General features: G+C 35.7%; 1 protein-coding gene and 1 non-coding gene across 3 annotated transcripts in view; both read right to left on the bottom strand.

Moving 5' to 3' along the window:
• KNTC1 (kinetochore associated 1) overlaps nucleotides 1-20,405 on the bottom strand; it is a 67,841-nt gene that overhangs the window by 24,028 nt on the left and 23,408 nt on the right. For both annotated transcript variants that reach the window (XM_074356488.1, XM_010969696.3), the window contains exons 22-44: nucleotides 20,189-20,332; nucleotides 19,937-19,993; nucleotides 19,743-19,844; nucleotides 18,231-18,350; nucleotides 17,993-18,136; nucleotides 17,383-17,481; nucleotides 16,636-16,739; nucleotides 16,383-16,482; nucleotides 15,768-15,902; nucleotides 15,091-15,210; nucleotides 13,151-13,223; nucleotides 12,598-12,665; nucleotides 10,794-11,074; nucleotides 9,545-9,717; nucleotides 8,898-8,995; nucleotides 8,330-8,468; nucleotides 7,814-7,870; nucleotides 7,148-7,311; nucleotides 6,241-6,345; nucleotides 5,615-5,743; nucleotides 4,876-4,992; nucleotides 3,518-3,627; nucleotides 1,263-1,470 (exon numbers count right to left, since the gene is read on the bottom strand). In XM_074356488.1, the coding sequence (XP_074212589.1) occupies nucleotides 1,263-1,470; nucleotides 3,518-3,627; nucleotides 4,876-4,992; nucleotides 5,615-5,743; nucleotides 6,241-6,345; nucleotides 7,148-7,311; nucleotides 7,814-7,870; nucleotides 8,330-8,468; nucleotides 8,898-8,995; nucleotides 9,545-9,717; nucleotides 10,794-11,074; nucleotides 12,598-12,665; nucleotides 13,151-13,223; nucleotides 15,091-15,210; nucleotides 15,768-15,902; nucleotides 16,383-16,482; nucleotides 16,636-16,739; nucleotides 17,383-17,481; nucleotides 17,993-18,136; nucleotides 18,231-18,350; nucleotides 19,743-19,844; nucleotides 19,937-19,993; nucleotides 20,189-20,332 (2,847 nt within the window). The remainder of the gene's footprint in view (nucleotides 1-1,262; nucleotides 1,471-3,517; nucleotides 3,628-4,875; nucleotides 4,993-5,614; nucleotides 5,744-6,240; nucleotides 6,346-7,147; nucleotides 7,312-7,813; nucleotides 7,871-8,329; nucleotides 8,469-8,897; nucleotides 8,996-9,544; nucleotides 9,718-10,793; nucleotides 11,075-12,597; nucleotides 12,666-13,150; nucleotides 13,224-15,090; nucleotides 15,211-15,767; nucleotides 15,903-16,382; nucleotides 16,483-16,635; nucleotides 16,740-17,382; nucleotides 17,482-17,992; nucleotides 18,137-18,230; nucleotides 18,351-19,742; nucleotides 19,845-19,936; nucleotides 19,994-20,188; nucleotides 20,333-20,405) is intronic.
• Nucleotides 4,698-4,801, bottom strand: LOC123612729 (U6 spliceosomal RNA). The gene has a single exon (XR_006720022.1). It is a non-coding gene; the product is annotated as a U6 spliceosomal RNA (small nuclear RNA).

Below are 20,405 nucleotides of genomic sequence, written 5' to 3' on the forward strand. Positions count from 1 at the left end.
TAGCTCAAATCTAAAATTAGCTCTACTAGAATAAACATACATGCTTTAAAATGTCTCAAAAGCTATTTCTTAAAAAAGCTGCACGAGGCAATGTTGTTTGAATGAAGAAAAATGTTCTTAAGGTACTAAAAACATAGAAAGACAAACAATAAAATTTCATAATTTTATAAGGTTTTTAAATTAAAATTCTATTTCTTCCTTTTATGATGGGAAAATATGAATAGGAGAGAACTGACTTCTTCCTGGAAATGATGTTAACTAAAAGTGTGGGTCTCCAAGCAAAACCTTTTCAAAGGATTTCATTCCAGCTATAACCATATAGTAAGATGCAAGAACTAGCTGGGTGGCATCTATACACATTTATAAAAAGAAAGGAAGGATTCTCTTTGTTCTCTGTTTCTGCCCACACACCGTTACTTTTCTTTTTTTTTTTATGTTTTAAATGCCAACTAAATTCACAAGAATAAGAACACTGAACAAAGCAGGAAGATGATCTCTATAGCACCTAGAAGTTTTGAGCAAGTCTATATAATTTCTGACTGAATTACAGACAAAACATAACACTAAAGCATTTCTTGTAGTCTTATAATTTTATTTCCTCTTCCATCCATATTCACTCCTCCACCAAACTACCCCTTGACCTAAAAGTTCCAATTCGCAGAATATCTCCTAAAAAAAAAAATAATCAGACAACAGGGCAAATATGTATGTATGAATATATTCATTGTAACAGCTTACAATAACAAAATTTACAAACAACTTAAATGTCCATCCATAAAGGCCTGGTTAAATATAGGATGTTTCATCTATACAGTGGAATAATAACTTACATGTCTGCTAAAAATGAGACAGATGGACATGTATTGACATGTAAAGACAATTATGTTAAATGAAAAAAGAGACTAACTAGATAGTTTATATAGTCCAAAATATTCACCAAACTATTAACATTTTTACCTATGAGAGTGGGGTTACAGGGAAATTTCACTTTTTAACTTATACCTTCCCCTCTAGTTTGATCTCTTTCAAAGAGTATGTGCTATTTTCAAAAATCTGAAGGAGAAAAGGGCTATGCTTATTTTGAAAAAAAAAAAAAAAAAAAAAAAGACAGGAAGACTGCTGTATTAAACTATAATGAAAATACAGAAATCTAAAAATATTTCAAAATTAAAACTTTACAAAAAATACAGGACTCACATTTCCAATTTGTTGCTATACATCTATGATTAAGGGTGGGAGGGGTTGTTTCAGCATTCATCTACCTTATGCAGTATTCCACTAAGACTGATGACCAAATCTTTTGTGCTCGTCAATAAAGGAACCATTTCGACGGCCTTGGCCAGGAGTTTGGGATGCTGCTGCTTCGTGGATTCCGCGCGTGCATCTCCCTGGCTCTGGCTGGCATTCGTGTTGTGGAGGAGCGTTTCAATGAACAGCTGAAGAGCCGCATCACAGTCCAACTGAAACGTGCTGAAAAGAGTGTTCAGTTATGCATGAATCTCTCCGACTGTGTGCACTTCCACGCAGACGTTCTCACAGAAAACTTAGGTACGCACCCCCACCGCTGAAATCTAACCCTCTCACTGTCCAGTCTCATAATCAGATCATCCACCTGTCATTGGAGTCACTTATTGCCTTCAAAAAAAAATCAGATATTCTTGGTGGACAGGTAAATAGCACAATATCTGAGGGAAACTTGTAATAAAATTGAAGACACGTCCTCTAATAGGGCTATTACACTTTTATACACTTCACAAAAAGTAGCAGAGACACACAGGTAGGATGTCCTGCAACAACTGCTTGTAATATTTAAAAATTGGAAACAATTATTCATCAATAGGGGGCTGGTTAAATAACTTCTTCATACAAAGGGCCACCACATGGTTGAACAGATATAAGCTACATGTACTAATCTGAGAAGACATTTTTATTTTATTAAGTGAATGACACATGCAACAAGATGATGCACAATTCTGTTTTCAATAAGTCTTTTTAAAAATGCATGTTAGTAAGTGCGTAAGGAAAAAAAAAATCAACAATACAAGCCAAACTCTCTTTTAACAGTGATTATCCGAGCGGTGGGATTATGTAGGACTCTAATTTTATTATGTTTCATCTGAATTAGAAAAAGTAGTAAGTACATTTAAAAATTACAAATCAGGTTAGTATAGACAAAGTGACAAATGAAATGCCTTTTAACCCTTATTAATAAGACAGGGATAGTTTAATCTGCTATACAGAATAAGTGAAACATCATGAAAAGCTTTAAGTATAGTAATTTTAAAGTCATTCCTGGAAATTCTAAAGGTCATCTAAATTTATTCAGCGGGACTGCCTGAGGCAAGAGTGTTGCTGTGAAACATACAGATCATCAAAGCCGTGTGAGCACAGCAGCTGGGAAATGAGCCTGACGTAATAATAGCTATTTAAATTTCAGAAAAGGATCAATGCCATAAAACAACAGGCAAAAATCGGCCAGGAGTTTGAATTAATAAAGAAGAGCGAGTATGCGTAATCTTATTCTGGATTTGTAGCAGTCCAAACCGAAGGATGGCATAATTTGGTTGTATCAGGGTGCGGGAAAGTCAGTGGTAGTTAGAGCTGTGAGCATCCTACGGTCCCTGACTCGCAGGTGCAAATGGTGACAGCCAGGGCCATTACTCCACTCCACACCGTCCGCAGGGACAAGGAACGAGATCTCTGTCTGGTGAGGAAATGCACTGAGAAGCCGCATTATCAAGAATTCAGATTCCACTAATCCGTCACCAACTGGATGAGGCTTGCAGCGCCCTCGGTGTTCTAGAAGCAGTCACTTATCTGACTTTGAGCAGGGCACCTAATATGGGTTTGCCTTCTCAGACATAAATTGGTGAGAATATACAAAAAACTTAATGAGATGATGTGTGTGAAAGCACTTAGTAACTAGTAAGGGACCAGCAAATTGGTTATCGAATTCATCAGATAAGAACATCAGAGATTTATAAATCATTTGATCCTCCTCATCCCAGAAGCTACATCTGCAAATAACATTTAGTTTTAGTTTTTTAAATTCAATTATTTAAAAAAAAATTCTCCCTAAATCATACTTTTCACTGATTTTTAAGATTACCTTGCCCCTAAGTTGATCTGATTTAGAAGTTTAATTGTTCAGAAGAATATTCCCAGACCTCCTGATGACAGGAATCATCCAGAGATCCTACTAAGAGCTGATTCCTGCGCCTCAGCCCAGACCTGCTGAGCCAGAACCACCAGAGGGACCCAGGAAACTAGTTTTAATTAAGTGCCCGAGGTCATGCTTATCATGAGGCAAGCTGGGGAAACACTATACAGGGAATTTAAAAGGTGATATTGTAAGAAAATTTAATCTGGTTCTGGATTTACTTAGTTTGCAGTGAGTAAAAGCAAACATCAGAGGTCTACGGACCACATGTAACTATCACTGTTATTATTGTGTTCTTCCAGGATTACCAGTCTGTTAAGCTAACAACAAAAATACCACTGAAGTCTAAAGAATTACCTGCAATATTCCAGAATGAGGCTTGTGTCCATATCTATATTCTCCACAAGAGCTTTAATGAGGTCTTTCTTGGTGAGAAAATGTTGCCTGAAAACTGGCTGGAAAGAAATCTAGAAATAAAAAGAGCAAAACAAAAACCCTGTTAAACTGAAATGCATCAGAGTAAGGGTGCCTTCGTGACTTGCCTTTTTACTATCCTTTTTTTTATATACAGAGAGACATTATTCTATAGCTCCCTCAGCTTTTACTTTTAATAACTATCACTCTGAAATTTTGGGTATATTTGGCTACAGGCCCAAAAATCTCTCTTAGCCACACTAACCCTCGGCTCTTCATCAGCAAAGTCTGGCAGTTAGCAATACAGTCCTATCGCTACACAGGAGCTAGGCTTCAAAACATATACCGTTTCTGCCGTAGTTATATTCCCGATAAGTCAATTATTTGCAAGTAAAGTAAAAATGTTTTACATTCATAGTAAAGAAAATAGGACTTTGTTTTTACAAATTGAAAAATAAGGGCCACTAACTTTTCTCTAGTAGGAGTTCTTGGTGCCTAGTACCCCTGCATATACATTTTAATATTATCCTTCACCAAATAGCACACAGAAAAGCTTGAAGCTGTAGAGTAGGCCTGGAAGAGCTTAAATGTCAATTAATACTGGATGCATTCCTCTAAGTGAGGAAGCTAAGCAGATGAACTGTCAAGCCTCCTGATTTCCTTAAGAATACAGCAAAAAGAAAACGAGGCGAAAGGTTCTTATTTCTTTGGAAGCACCAAAGTGTGTACTTAATATAACTAACATTGATGAGTCAGTTTATAGACAATCTCTCCAAAAGTAAAGGATAATGAGGTCTTTCTTTTCTTTTTCTTTTCAAATTGAAGTATAGTCAGTTTACAATGTTGTGTCAATTTCTGGTGTACAGCATAATGTTTCAGTCACACATGTACATACACATGTTCCTTTTCATATTCTTTTTCATCATAGGTTACTACAAGCATATTAAATATAGTTGCCTGTGCTATACAGTATAAACTTATTGTTTATCTATTTTATATACAGTAGTTAGTATCTGCAAATCTCGAACTTCAGTTTTATCCCCCTCTCCCCTAGTAACCATGAGTTTGTTTTCTGTGTCTGTGAGTTCATTTCTGTTTTGTAAATAAGTTCATTTGTGTTTTTAAAAATATGGAAAGCTTAACAAATTTGCGTGTCAGCCTTGCACGGGAGCCATGCTAATCTCTGTATTGTCCCAATTTTAGTACACGTGCTGTCGAAGCGAGCACAGGATCTTTGCTTTAAGTCTTCCAGTTCGGTGATGATCGGAATGGGTGAAACTTCATGGCGCTTGAATACTCACACCAAGTTTACCGAGACGAATGCCCCACTGGGCATCAGTACTGAGTTCACAGAACTTAAGCTCCATTTCTATTTCCTGATGGAGACTGGCCAGCTGAGAGCCCACCAGAGATATTGCCTAAAAAATTAAAATAGAATTAAAATTCAAGAGCAAATAGACTATGTTCTCCTACCTTTTATACAAAGCCCAACAATAAAAGCCATAATCCTTCTTTGTAACAGTTGGAATGTTACATATTGCTTTGTACAGGGTCATTACCTATACAACATTTAGGTAATTCGGCTTTTAGTATGAGGCCATGAATTCAGCCTGGATTTCTTGCATTAGAGAAGGCCAAATTTTAGCTATCCTGCAAGTGAAATCCCCACAAGAGGCAAATTTTAAAACAAACATCAAAGAAAAGTTTTGCATCTGTTAAACCTGTCCTACGAAAAAAGAACAGGCTCATAGGCCTAATGTTTCAAATACACTAGAGTTAAGTATAAGCAGTGAGGTTCAGTGGCTGCGTACAGATTTAAGAAATAAAAAATATCATGATTCTCTGGGTGAAGCAATGCTTAGGGCTTGCATATACATTCCCTGGTGCGTCATTAGTCAAGGAAAAGCTGGTAGAAATCACATGAGTTAGCCTGACATTTCTTCTGCTAAATCTTACAGAGCTGGAGGCAAAGCCAACTTTATTTCTTCCCTTAAATCTTTAATATTTCAAGAAACGAAGGTGTGCTTCCTTAGCTCATACCAATATTTTGTCGTAATTCTGCCATGCTTTATCTATGAGCTTCCAGAGATTTTCAAAGACTTCCTTTTGGGGTAAGAGAGTGCAGTACCCCAATGCCAAGTCAAGATCCACCAGGCGACAATTAAATACCTGTGAGAAGAGAGCATGAAGAGAAGCAAATTCTTGGGAGTGGAGCGTATAGCTCAGTGGTAGAGCGCGTGCTTGGTGCACACGAGGTCGTGGGTTCCATCCCCAGTGCCTCCGTTGGGGGGGGGGGAGAGAAGCAAATTCTTCACAGTCAAAACAGAATTTAGTTTCTAAAGGCTTATTTGTCACTAAATTAAATTATAGCCCCAATGAAAGAACAAGTGTATCATGAAAAACTATTTATAGTAACACTGTTCAAACTTGTTTGCTTAATTTTAATGTCTTTTGTCACTATTATAAATTTAAGGAAAGCAGCTATCACAAGTTCCCTAGGACACAAAACCCTTACCTTCTCTCCTGCATGACTATTTCATCACTTCTCTTCAAATCCCCAAATCCTCTCCCCTGCCTCACTCTTACCCTCACTGAGAAATCAGAAGCAACCAGGAAAGAGAGAGACAGACAGACAGACAGAGAGCTCACCAAAAACAAAAACTCACCTTGTGCAATAGCGTTGTGGCAGTCCCCCTGATAAACTTAACGGCTTTCTCTTTCAGTTCAATAACAACATGCTTGGATTTAACTAATGTGGCCTCTCCAAACAACTTTAGAAAAGAACAAAAGAATCTTCAGGCCCACTTCTATGCATCATTTTGAAAATCTTTTCTTAAATATTAAGCAGCTCTGAAAATTCACCACTATATGCAAAAAGTATTGGCATTTAATCTATAAGGACAGAAAGCTGGGGCTTGCTGGGGAATTGGCTGGGAAGGGGCAGGATGGAAATTTTTAAAATGTTCTATATCTTGATTGTGGTGTTGGTAACAAGGTGAATACACTGGCTGATACACCGAAAACATGTGCATTTTAATTTTAAAAGCTATACTTCAATCAAGTTAATTTTAAAAAAATTGACATTTAGTAAATATCAAAAGAGTAATAGAAATGAGTGCAATTTCCTCTGAGACCAGCTTCATGAGCAAGTTATCAACAGGTAGTTTGTCTCCTAGAATCTTTTCAATGACGCTGTCAGGTAATAATTGTAATAAATGGGGCCACAATAAAACAAATAGCACAATAAAATAAAACAAATGGCGCAAGAGGACTTACCATTGCAACCAAAAATCTCAGATTACTTTTATTACCTCCTTGAATCTGAGTTTCTTTATTTGCAAAATGGAGACTCTCAGGGTTGTTGTAAAGATTGGGTATGAAAATGTGTCCGAGCACCTGGAACTATACCTGAATCTTCATAGGTGTTCAACAAATGTTGCCTAAATCTGATAGATTATCCATTTCTTTGCTACAGAGCCAAGTAGGAAAATGTGGGCTTCAAATTCCTTAGTCTGGCAGTGCTTTTGTACCTGTATTTATCCAAAGTGAAAGTATTTGTTCTCAAAACTGTACCTTTTCACTCAAACTGGCATTCATGAAGTTTGACATGGAGTGCTGAAGACAGGTACCAAAAGAAGCAACTACAAATCTTAGGGCCAGCTCCCACTGGCTAGATTCTTGAAGGTTCTGAAGCAGGGCGGCGATGGAATTGATAACAGGTAACATAAGGCTGTCTCCTGTGAAATGATAAAAGCATTTTATTTGGGTAAAAGTCATTTTACATTTAGATTTTTTTTTTTAAACAAAGAAGGGTCCTATTTGGAGATTGTTTTCAGGAACAGCCAACTTCTTCAAAGCAGGTAATGGTCACAGAATTGAGTCTCAAAGTCAGTAAATGAGAGAGTTAACACAAGGCTTGATCTAAACCAGAAAAAGTCCACCAGATAATGAAGTACTTTGATTGTAACTTGCCTATTTTGAGATGCCTAAATCATTAGCTGAGGAAAACCACTTCTCTACTTGGAAGACCAAAATTTACGAACAGATTCATAAAAGTTAACACCATAAGCCAAATGACACAGTCTCCTGTCCCTTTGGAAGAGTAACAACGTAACAGTAATAACTAAGTAATTACATTAAGGACACTATGTCAGATTTATATTCAGGATTTCAAGAAATTTCTATATTGGTGTATTTATAAAATCGTAAAAAAGGTTACACATTTCTGATGTCAAATACCTTCACTGATGGAGCAGTATGGTAAACTTGTAGAATCCAAGGGGTATCTCTTGCCTTCTGTAAAAGAGAACAAATTAAATAACACTAAATAAAATAACTCTTAGAGCACATACTCCCAGAGATACTTAAATATTGTGCAATTATCAAATAATGTTCTAAAGTAAACTGCTGCTTAAAAAAAACCTAAGTATATATACAGAAAAAGACACAGAGAAGTATACATCCAGACCAAGAAACAGAGCACTGCTGTCCTCCAGGAGCCCCACCCTGTCCCATCTCCCCATCAACCCTCCAAGGTAACCACTACCCTGACTTCCAACAGCATAGCCTGTCCTTGTAAGTCATGTAAATGGAATCACATGGGGTGTATTCATTTGTTCAGCATTATGCCTATGAGAGACACATCCCTGCTACCGTGTATGGTTCCAGTTCCAAATCTCCATAGTTTAAATTTGCATGAAGCAGAAACACACAATAAAAAAAAAAAACAAAAAACACAACCCAAATGAGATTTACCAGCTAGAGGCACAAGTGATGAAATCAATTCATAGATAACAGGGAGCACCATCTGTGACTCGAGAACTATTCCATCTTCACTGAAGAAGTCGCTGTAAGACCACTCTTCATACGGATCTTTATGAGTTCCAAAAGAAGTCTGAATACCAAGTCATACAGAAGACACAGATAAGGACGCTCCAAAACAGACACCCTCTTCACTAAGCAGAATCCAGAATCAGATATATTAGAGCCAAATGCAGTTTTGATGGTCAAATACAGCTATGTAGTCTGTTTCTTCTGGTCTGTGGCTTAGGACAATGCTGCTTTAAATCAAATTGTTACTCTGGACTATGTCCAGAGATACCTTTGAAGCCCAATGTTTCAAAAGACAGTGCTAGTTAAAGCCAATAAATGTGACTAGAAAAGAGAGGTGGTCTTATGCCCTTAAGTAACTCTCTGGCCTAGAATTAGAAGATGCAGGAGCTAGATTCAGTATTTTTATAAACTATGCAAGTGATTTAAAAGTGGTATATAATAGATTGGGCAGGGGTTTTGTTTCAGGAAAAGAAATTCAAAAGCAATTTACCTTCATTAGAATTCCACAGTCATCCATTTGGCACTGTCTGGAAAGCTCTACTGCTGTTAGAGTATATTTACAGAGTTCTAAGGCATCTAGCAGAAAATCTGAAAGAAAATGGAGAAAAATCATTAAACTGATATTTCATGTGTTTAGAATGATGAAAACCACCTTTTAATCATTACCATTCAAAATTCCAAGGAAGGCCTCAAAGTAGAGAAAGCTTTCCACACAGCTTTGACTACCCTAAACAATGGAGTTCAACATTTTTCTTAAGCTTGGCTGGAAAGATCAGATATGGGGAGGGGGTGGGTATAGCTCAGTGGTAAAGCAGGTTCTTAGCATGCACAGGGTCCCAGGTTCAATCCCCAGTACCTCCATTAAGGAAAAAAAAAACAATCAGATATGGGGACTCGGAATTTCACAATCTTCTGAAAGTGAGTATCATCATTAGTCAGAAATGACATCATTAATTTTGGAAATATTTTACAACAGTAATGCCCATCAAGAATCAGTTATAATTTGTCCCTTTGTGAAATGGAGGTAATGATCACTTCTCTCCCTACTGCAATGTCCACCTGTAAGGAGACAGCATTTAGGGGGTAAGTAAAATGAAGCAGAGGATACAAAACCATGTAGATTATAAAGCTTGTCACCTGGACTGCAGATGGTGGCAGCCCGGCATGCTAGATCATGTATCTCAGAAGGAAGATCTAGTCCCGCGGGGGCTGTCATTGGAACGTCATTAGCCAACATTTGACAAAGCTTCTGACACGTCAGGAACAGCAGTTTCCCAGTATCTGCATTGCAGTGGTACTTAAACAAGTCTCTTTGGAGGGAAGAAAGTGTTGGAAGTTAGAATACTCATATGAAAAGCAAATGCAGTCGCCGTTATTGGATTAATACGTAACCACCACCACCATTTGAAATGTCTTTAAATGTTTTCATGGTATATAGTACACCTCTCATTTTTTCGTTTTTCAACTTACTGGGGATACTGTTAACTGTTAGAGTGCAATGTGACCTGTACTCACTCAACGGTTAGGTTACCTGACTACACAGTATTAGCTACTTGTCTTCTATGCCACCGCCTTCTGACCCAGGCGTCCAAAATAGGCTCTCATGGTGAGAAATTAAGATATTTCTTCTTACTTACTTCTGTAAGATAAATGCACCCCATTATTCACAGCAGTGCTATTTACAATGGCCAAGACATGGAAATAACCTAAATGTTCATCGATAGATGACTGGATAAAGAAGTTGTAGTGTGTGTCTGTGTATATACATATATAATGGAATACTACTCAGCCATTAAAAAAGAATAAAATAATGCCATTTACAGCAATATGGACGGACCTGCAGATTGTCATTCTAAGTGAGGTAAGCCAGAAAGAGAAAGAAAAATACCATATGGTATCACTTACATGTGGAATCTTAAAAAAAAGACACAAATGAACTTATTTATAAAACAGAAACAGACTCACAGACATAGAAAACAAACTTAAGGTTACCAGGAGGGAAAGGGAGCGGGAAGGGATAAATTGGGAGTTTGAGATTTGCAGATACTAACTATATATAAAATAGACAAACAACAAGGCCCTACTGTTTAGCATAGGGAACTATATTCAATACTTTGTAATAGCCAATAATGAAAAAGAATATGAAAGGAATATGTGTATGCATAACTGAAACATTATGCTGTACACCAGAAATTGACACAACATTGTAAACTAACTATACTTCAATAAAATTTTTTTTTCTTAAATCCAGGAAAACAAACAAACAAAAGAGAATCACTTCTGTGAAAGTGGAAGTGTCACTGGCCGGATCCTTATTACCGAAGAAATAAATGAAGCCAATGCTCCTCTCTGATGAGCTGTGTGATGTGGGGTTTCTGGAACTCACTTGCATTTTCTCAGAGCTGCTTCCGCATTCCCATCATGTAAGGCCCTCAAGGTCAGCTCGGCCTCCAGCTCTTGTCTGGACACCTGCAGGGCCAGCGCCTGTCGGTGCAGTTTGGACTCCGTGCTCAGGTTCTTCTCCTTGGCAGTCACAGGCACTGCGGGGTTCCTGGGTTTGTGTTTCACCTGTGCAACTTGGTGAGCTTTAATGTACTGTTCCCGGAGCTCTGCTACCAGGGAACTATTGCTATAATCTTCAAATGGAAGAAAGACCTCAAAGTTCTCCTGCAGCAAAGCAAGCGGGACAAAGCCCCAAGTCCTCTCAGTTCATCTGTGGTTAACAATCATCAGTATGTCTCAAACCTCTCTCTCAAAAGACTACTCCCTCAGAAATTAAGAATTTAAGATTTAGTGTTTCAAACATAACTGTATGACTGTACACCAGAAACTAATGCAACACTGCAAATCAACTATACTTCAATTAAAAAAGAAAAAAGGATCTATATTATATAAAGGTTGGTTTAACCCAGGGTTTTCTCTACCTCGGCACCGCTGACATTTTGGGCCTGGAAATTCTGCTGCGGGGAAGCTCTGAACAGAAGGGAGGGATGAAGTATTAGGTGTGGGCGATTCCACACCAGTGGCTTGAAGAACCCAGCTCTGTTTCTTTCCCAGTTGGCTGTGAACCACAGAGGATGCATGGGAGGATGTCCAGCAGCCTCCCTGACATCTACCCACTAGACCTGGTATAAGGAATATTCCATAAAAGGCAGCATAATAACTATAAATGACTGTGTTTAGATCAAAACCATTGCTTTAAAATACCTGTAATTTTCGAATTAAAGAAAAAAGTAGGAAAGTTAACTTATGCTGACGCCTAGGTGCTTTGCACAGAGAAATTTATTGTTTTTAATGGGAGGTCTCAAACTTTTGGATTGTAGCACTCCTTTACACTCTTAAAAATTGAGGATCTCAAAAAAACTTTTAATGGGATATCTAGCAGTATTTACCATATTAGAAATAAACGGAGAACAATTTAAAATACAAGAACATGTGAAAGTGCACATTCCATGAGCTTCAGAGCAGTGATGTTATGAGATTGTGAAACCTCTGAAAAGGCCCTGTACTCTCATGAGAGAATGTGGATGAAAAAACAAATACTTTCTCACTTTTTTCTATAAATATAGTTTTAATTTTATGGACTCCCTGAAAGGGTCTCAGAGACCCTTAGGGTTCCATGGGCTATACTTTGGGAAACAGTGGTCCAATAATCTGTGATAAATTATTTCTTCTTTACACACTTCGGGGTAATACAGTGGAGAGTTAAATCTGCTGTTGTGTTAATTTTAAGTTTTCACAAAGAGATCCTCACATCTACCCAATTTTCTATTTGATGAAACTCATCAGTTAACCCCCTGAAAGCCCTTCTATTGACAAGAACATTTCAGGTGATGAAAAAGTAGATACACTGGTGGTGGTGCTGGCTGTACAAGCTGTGAATGTGGTCATACCACTGAACTGTGTATTGAAAAATGGTTAAATGGCAAATTTTATACTGTATATGCTTTACCACAATTTAAACAATTAATAATGCAATACACCAAAAACTATTGAATTCTACACTTTAAATGGACAAAATGTATGTTATGTGAATTATATTGCATTAAAGCTGTTGAGAGAAAGAAGGAGAACCAGAATATCTAAAGTCCCTGAAGGATAGCACAGAAAATCTTCAGGAGGAACTGATCATCTATGTCAAATGCACTGATTGGTTAAATAATAATGTTCAACGTGGCTTAACGTCTTACCTGTAAGCTAGCAACAGCTTTAAATAGTTTCAAGATTTCTTCCCATTCATCCTTCTTCTGCAGATTTTCTGTAATTAAATTTTTAAAAGTTAAAGCAGACATCCAAACTCTGATACTATCAGAATTTTTAACAGCTAAAATTCTAATTCACTTTGGTTTTCTCATCTCAAGTCATCAGTAGTTCTTTTCAGATTCTGTCAGAAGACAATTTAAGTACAAAGGAAAATCTAATTACTCTTTCTCGAGGTAGAAAAGAGAAATTTATGGGCTACAAGAGTAACAAGCGTAAGACACCAGAGAAATCTAGTCTAGCACTGAGCAACTGAAGTACATACACAAATGAGAAGTTGATCTTAGATGCTTCTGCTCTTACTGTACTAGTAAAAAGATTAAGACAAGAAAGCCTTTTCATGAAGAAAAATGTGTGGGATCAAAAAAGACAATCAGAGCAAGGAAAACTGTGGGTCAGGATGAGAGCTGTCACCGATGCCCCCTTCTGAAAAGGATCAGCTTTAGAATTGAACCAAGACAAAGGAACAGAGGTAGAAACTACCTTTCTGAATGTCGCACAGTATTTTAAGAATGTCTACTGATGTCTTCGCTACAGACATTCTCCAGGCCTTGTCCTAAAAAGAAAAATGCAAAATGAAATCCATTTCTTGTAATTACCATTGTATATGTAATGCACATACAAATACATAAAAAGCACGGAATCAGAAGACAATAAAAATGGCTGAAGAGGTGAGAGGTCTGAGGAGGGAGTTGGGCAGCTGAGAAACGGATCATAAAGTGAATAATATATAAGCTTAACATAAAAAATTCCCATATAGATTCTTGGATATAGGATTTAGAAATACCACAGAGTATGTAAATCTCCCAAATCACCTTTCAGCTACACTGTAATTAACAGGCAGTTAGGTTTTTTTTTTAAATAGTTTTTACTTATTATTTGAGACAACATTTGGAAAAAAACTCTGGAAAAGTTAGAACTGAACTTATTTTTTTGGTATTTTTTCTTTCTTTTTTTCTAAACTTTTTTTTATTGAGTTATAGTCATTTTACAATGTTGTGTCAAATTCCAGCATAGAGCACAATTTTTCAGTTATACATGAACATACATATATGCATTGTCACATTTTTTTTTCACTGTGAGCTACCACAAGATCTTGTATATATTTCCCTGTGCTATATCGTATAATCTTGTTTATCTATTCTACATATGCCTATCAGTATATACAAATTTTGAACTCCCAGTCTATCTCTTCCCACCCCCCACCCCCTTGGCAACCACAAGTTTGTATTCTGTCTATGAGTCTGTTTCTGTTTTGTATTTATGTTCTTTTTTTAGATTCCACACATAAGCGATATCATATGGTATTTTTCTTTCTCTTTCTGGCTTACTTCACTTAGAATGACATTCTCCAGGGACATCCATGTTGCTGCAAATGGCGTTATATTGTCATTTTTATGGCTAAATAGTATTCCATTGTATAAATATACCACATCTTCTTTACCAAGTCATCTGTTGATAGACATTTAGGCTGTTTCCATGTCTTGGCTATTGTAAATAGTGCTGCTATGAACATTGGGGTGCTGGTGTCTTGAGACTCTGCCACTTTCCAATACCCTTGGGAAAGTCACTTATTTTAAAATTGTAGTTAATGAACTCAATCATTAAGGAGCTAACAACAGAGCCCACTTCAAAACTTTGTTCACAGTTTGCCGTGAGGAAAAAATGGATAATCCATTTGAAGTATTTAACCCAATGTCTAGTACATAAGAAGAGGATAATAAATTTTAGATGTTTAAACAAACTCATTTCTCTAAAGGTAAAACATGATTGATGCGGACCACTGAGAGAGGCTGGGATGTAAATATCTCTAAAGGTTTAAAAAAGTGCAAGTACCCTAGATAAATTAGGTTTGTGGTATCTCATCTCTCTAAAGTGAACTGGCTCTCTTGAAGCCATTTTTAAGTTTCAATGTTCCATTCTCAGATTATTTAGATTTACACTGGTTTTGAGGCGGATGTTACCTGAAAGTCATGATTATGCCCAATACAATACAAAACACTGTTTACACTGCAAAGCATTATGGAAAACTCTCTACGTACAACAGGTATTTCAAGTAACCCTTCTGTTTGCAGATCCTGGATTATTCAGTGTGGGCTCAAAGCCACTGTGCCAAAGCAGCCACATTTGGTTTTTCTCCTACATGGTAAATTTTCTATATAGTACACAGGAATTTTAATATTAGGCCATTCTAGCAGTGAGAAGGGCAAATATTCATACTTGTAAATCTGTCTTTCCTATCCCTTTTTTTTTTTAATCCTTCTTATTTTTAAATGGAGGTACTGGGGATTGAACCCAGGACCTCATGCATGCTAAGCAGGCGCTCCACCACTGAGCTATATTGGCCCCTCATCTTTTCTATCCTATTGATTAATATCCATAATAATTGCATTTATCTACATTTTATTTAGTGAAAATCTCACCTCGTTGGAATTATCTGGTTCTTCCTGTAATGCCAGTCTCGCCCATATGATTACTCTTTCTGCAGTTTTTTCAGCTTCAGCAGGAGGCAAAGACCTCAACAGATGCATACAGCCTTCACCCTATAAACAGCATTTGAAAGGAAGAAAAAACAGCTGGTACCTACAAAGGATAGTTTGCATTTATCTCTTTTCTACTTAAACATCATTTTGAAACAAATGATGTTTTGAAATAAACATTTTGAAAAATAGATTCTGGTCCCATGGTTTAAAAATCTGAAAATTCTGTTTTGGATGACAGTAAACAGAAAGTTACATTAAAATACCACCCTCTGTATTTTGTAAATCTTAGTTATGCCTATAGTTTTAGAATTATATTTTAAAAAGACACTTAGAAATACAAAAAAAAACACATCCTATTCTGGAATCAAAGGGTCCTTATAGTACATGTAAAACGTGAGTCTGGGTTTTATTAACTACCAAAAACTACAAAAGCTCATTAGGTATTCACAAAATACATTAAAAAGAAAAACAAAACTACACATACAGGCCAATCTAATGTCCAATGTTGGTGTAACTTTATTTTGTGCTTACCTATTTGGATAATTTGACTGTTGTGAATTTTTAAGAACTTAGCTAATGGAGAAACCATATAAAAGGACAATATAAAACTTTCACACCTGTTCTCTATCAATCAAGTCAATAATCTTTAGACTGTAGATTTCATCAGCAGATAACATATATGCTTGGGCCACCTTTAAAGCATCTTCTAAAGAAGATGGAACATCTTGTTTGAGAATATATCTGACCACTCTCTGAAATAGAGACAGTATACATTTCTTTGTTATGAAATCTCACAGAGAAACCAGAAATCATCTGTTCATAAAATTAAAACAATGCAGCAAAAACTAAATGGTATGAAAAACTAAAACATAATTTGTATTCTGAAATTGTGTGTGTGTGCGTATTCTGAATTTAATGATAATTCTTTTTCTTTTCTTTTTTTCCCCTTAGCTTTACTGAGGTTTAATTGACAAATAAAAATTATATATATATATTTTTAAGGTATACAACATGAAGATGTGATACACTCCTTCAGCTTCTTAATTTACTAGCTGTTGTCTTTAATACTCTAATAACAATCAAACACCCTATTAACATTCTGTCTAACAAAAGGAAAGTAGAGGAGAACCTAGCTCTATTCACCTTTAAGAATATAAAATCCAATTAAATTTCCCATGTTGCCCTAGAAATGGAACAAAGGCATTAAAAGTCTCTACGATTATTGTACTTACCATTATTTCCTTGTTTAAGAGATTTACCTCCCTTATCCCATAGCCTCGTAAAAGCTTTTTCATCTCCATCAGTTTGTAACTCTCCTGTAATAACTTGACTCTAAAAGTAAATTTATTGATATTAACATGGATTGTCTTTTTTATGAAATCCTAAGAGACACAGTAAAGGATAGAAAACCATATAGGAAAGTCAACTCAAAACATGAGGTTTTATCTAACACCAAAAAAGCTGTTTGGTAGGCTGTAATCTTACTTGGGATGGTCCATTTCTAGGTGCTGTTTCACCAGCTGCTCCACAGCTGCACTCCAGGGAACCACGGCTGCATACATTATCTTAAGCACAGCATCAAATATGAGCTACAAAGATACACACACACCGACAGTGAATAGCCCTCGGATTTACATTTCATGCAAATTAATGATCTGCCTGATCCGACAGGAGGGGGCTTACATCTACCGTATGGAAGCTTGAGAATCTTTCATCTTCTGATTGCAAAAGCTTATGTTTCTTCCAATATTCACACATAAAAGGCAATTTTATTATTTAGAAAAATTCAGAAAAGTATTTTCTCTGCTGAAAGTTAAATCATATAGCTCTGTTCCTTTCTACACTTTGTGTTTTAAAATATTTTCCATGACTTTATTCATCTTTTATAATGGTGACTAACGGTATGAAGTTAAAGTAAAGCTGTATGATAACATAATTTAAAAATGTCTCTCTGTTTGTAAAACCACATAGAGAAATGAAATGTCTGGAAATTTACGCATCCAATTGTCCATAGTGGTACTTCTCAGGGTGGGAGGAAGAAAATTTTCACTTTTTATTTTCATAATTGAAGAAAATAGAATTACGGGTGGTTTTTTCATTTTTTTTCCCCCTTTTTCATAGTACACAAATTCTCCTTAACAAATATATGTTGCTTTTGTGACCAGAAGAAAAGTTTTAAAAAAAGATGCAGTGCTCAGAAGGGAAAAATCTATATGGTCAGTGTTTACTTACATCGGTGTCAGACAAACATCCTATTACTGCCATGGCTTTTGCCTCCCATGCTGTTTCAAAGAGTGATGTGGACTTTGAGCTACATCTCTTCAATAAATCCTAAAGTGGGATAAACATTTTTTTTAATTTAAAACTCTCACTAAATAAATAAATAAGTAAATAAAATACACATAACAGCTATAGATAAAAAACTTTTAAGGATGTGTGAAAAACCAAAAAACTTACACTTAACCATGCCTGTTGAACAAGGGTCAACAAGTGCAAAATTGCCAGAACCTTGGCCTTCAGTTTTATATAGTGCAGGAAACTTAAGGAGGAAATATTCTTGAAGAATCTACAAGTGAGATAGCTGCACTTATTAATGTCTATGGAAAATAATTGCTAATATTTATTAAGCTTGTGCTTCTATCATTTCACAATAACCATTTGGGGAAAGTCTTGCCCATCAGGTACTGGCTGAGTTAATCCAAGTTCTTAATCAATGCAATATGCTGCACACATCCTAATGGTAAAGCATGACATTCCTTAAAGAGTTAAACATTTATACAATGATATGGTGCATAGATCCAGCAAAAACAAAAAACAAAAAACTAGAGCTAAAGAAAGTTACCTCTATATACAGTAGGAGAAGTTCCTCCTCTTCCAAGTCGTGTTCCCGCATGTAAACTCTGATAAACTTCTCTAAGACGGAAGGAATAAGCTCAGGGGCCAGCACCTTATCAAACATTCGGAACACGATGGTGGTTGTGTTCTCCTGGATACCAGAACAAAGATGGCATAAATGCAAACTCTAGCCACACTGGCTATGATAAAATGTAACAGTAATTCTGATAAATCTAGACTTTTACCTTCTCAAAATCAGAGAGGGCCAATTTGCAGTTGTATTTCCTATGCAATGTGGTCAACTCTCGCAGGTTATTTACCAAAGTCCTTAACTGACATACTTCCTCTGTGTTTTGATAATCCTTCTAAAATAAAAATGCTGAGTTGTTAAGGATAGGAAATAAAAGTGTGAGGGAAATATACAAAAAGTCAGAATTATTCTAGGTAAAGTAAGAAATGACCATCATTATGTATATAAGAGGGAACCTGTAATTTCTGCCTTTAAATTTTGCAGAATTTTAACTAAAATTAACTAGTATAAATTAACATATCAGAATCCAACAGAAATCTGAAAGAAATTTTCTTTCTCAAAATAAATAGAAAAAAAAGGAAAAGAAGAAGTTATTAATATTAGTGTAATGTTTTTTCAGAACCATAATATAGTTAGATATATAAACATCATTTAGATGGCCCTCAACGTCCCATCTATATAGATCATACCAGATATAAAGCTGTGACATTTCCTAAAGTTATATTTGGGAACAGAATTTTCATTACTGGTAAAAGGCAATTAACAGGGAAAAGATAAAGCAGTGTCTTATAGCAAGAGGAAAAGCTCTTCTATGGAAAAATATATGTAATGATCAATATAATTATACATTATGATATATATTGATTATATAACATCAATATACTGCTTGAAACTTATTAGAAAAAAATTCTCATTTTTTTTCTTAACAGTGCATAATCAGTAAGTACAATTAACAACAAAAATCTACTATATCAGAAAGTAGGAGGAAATTTATTATTTATTTTTGGGCTCCAGAAACTTAAGGGATAAATGCAATTTCATAATGCACATGTGACCTTACATAAGGTCACATCTTCTGGTCCTTAAGTACTTTATACTTCAGAGTTGAGATGTCTCAATATGTTAATCAACAAAATCATGGTACCCCATCAAACTTTTTAAAAATGTAAGCATGTACTTTTCAGTATAATAAATGCTTTCTAGTTTTTAGAACTCTGAAGGAAAAAAATAAATTAACTTAAGAAATTTAGAAATAAAAAAAGAAATTTAGAAACCAACTGATAATTTCAGCTCATTAACATCAAATATAACATCAGTATCCCTGATTTTAGTTTAATTTCTAACATTGCTATTTTTTTTCAAATAGAAAGTCCCAGAAGTAAACTTGATTGATACACCTTTGAAAACTAATTCTAATGCATTATTAAGTTTCGTCCTTTTAAAGGACTATGAAACGCTACTAATGCTGAAAATCCCAATTAGACTGCTTAGGAGTATGTTTATATATTGTTTCTCTTTTGGTTGGCTCAATAGAGAAAAACAGTGCATTAAATAGGCTGAAGTTGTAACATAAATATTGGGAAGAAAAAGAGCAAATTTTCCTTTTTGTGGGTTTTAAAAGTACACATGAAATTTAAGAAGTAGATATATTTCTAAATACACACAGACAAACCCTTAAATATAAATTAAATATTTTATTATTAAAAATTTGTTTTCCATATCATACCAAGGAGATCCAATGCCAAGAGGACGCCAGTCCCAACTCATCCGGTTTTTCTGCTGTAAAAAATATCTCTGCTAGTTGAAGTCCATTTTCTGGCCAGTTTGCCTTTAAAAATCATTAAGAGACCATTAAAAATAACGTTTACGCCACTAGGAGTATTCGAAATGTCTTTTCAGTTCTAAATATACTGGTATTACCTTATCAGTTAATTCAAGGTTCCTGGCTGCTTGCTCCAACCATTTTGCAAGAATTTTCTGAAATAGATACATTGTATAAAAATAAAAATAAAGTACTAGATAATCACTGAAATAATTTAAAACCTCCATGATAATCTTTCAAAAGAGAAACTAAAAGGAACTAACTGGTGTTAGCATGATTTAATCTTCAACAATATAATGTAAAAAAATAAGACTGAATGATCAGAAGTGGAAATACTGAAGGTAACTTACCTGTCCTTCAGGAATAGTCCTCCTCACAAATGGGATCACATCATTTTTAAGCCATGGACAAAGCTTATGCAAAGAGACTGGTGTAGAAATTGAGTTGAGCAAGTTCTCAAGCATTTTCACATCAAATTTGCTTTCAAAGTTTGCCTAAATTAAAATTTACAGAGACGGACAGTGCCTTAATGGTTGCCTGGAGGTAGGACTGGGGATTCGCTGTAAA

Source organism: Camelus bactrianus, chromosome 32 (genome assembly GCF_048773025.1).
Source record: "Camelus bactrianus isolate YW-2024 breed Bactrian camel chromosome 32, ASM4877302v1, whole genome shotgun sequence".
Taxonomy (NCBI): Eukaryota; Metazoa; Chordata; class Mammalia; order Artiodactyla; family Camelidae; genus Camelus; species Camelus bactrianus.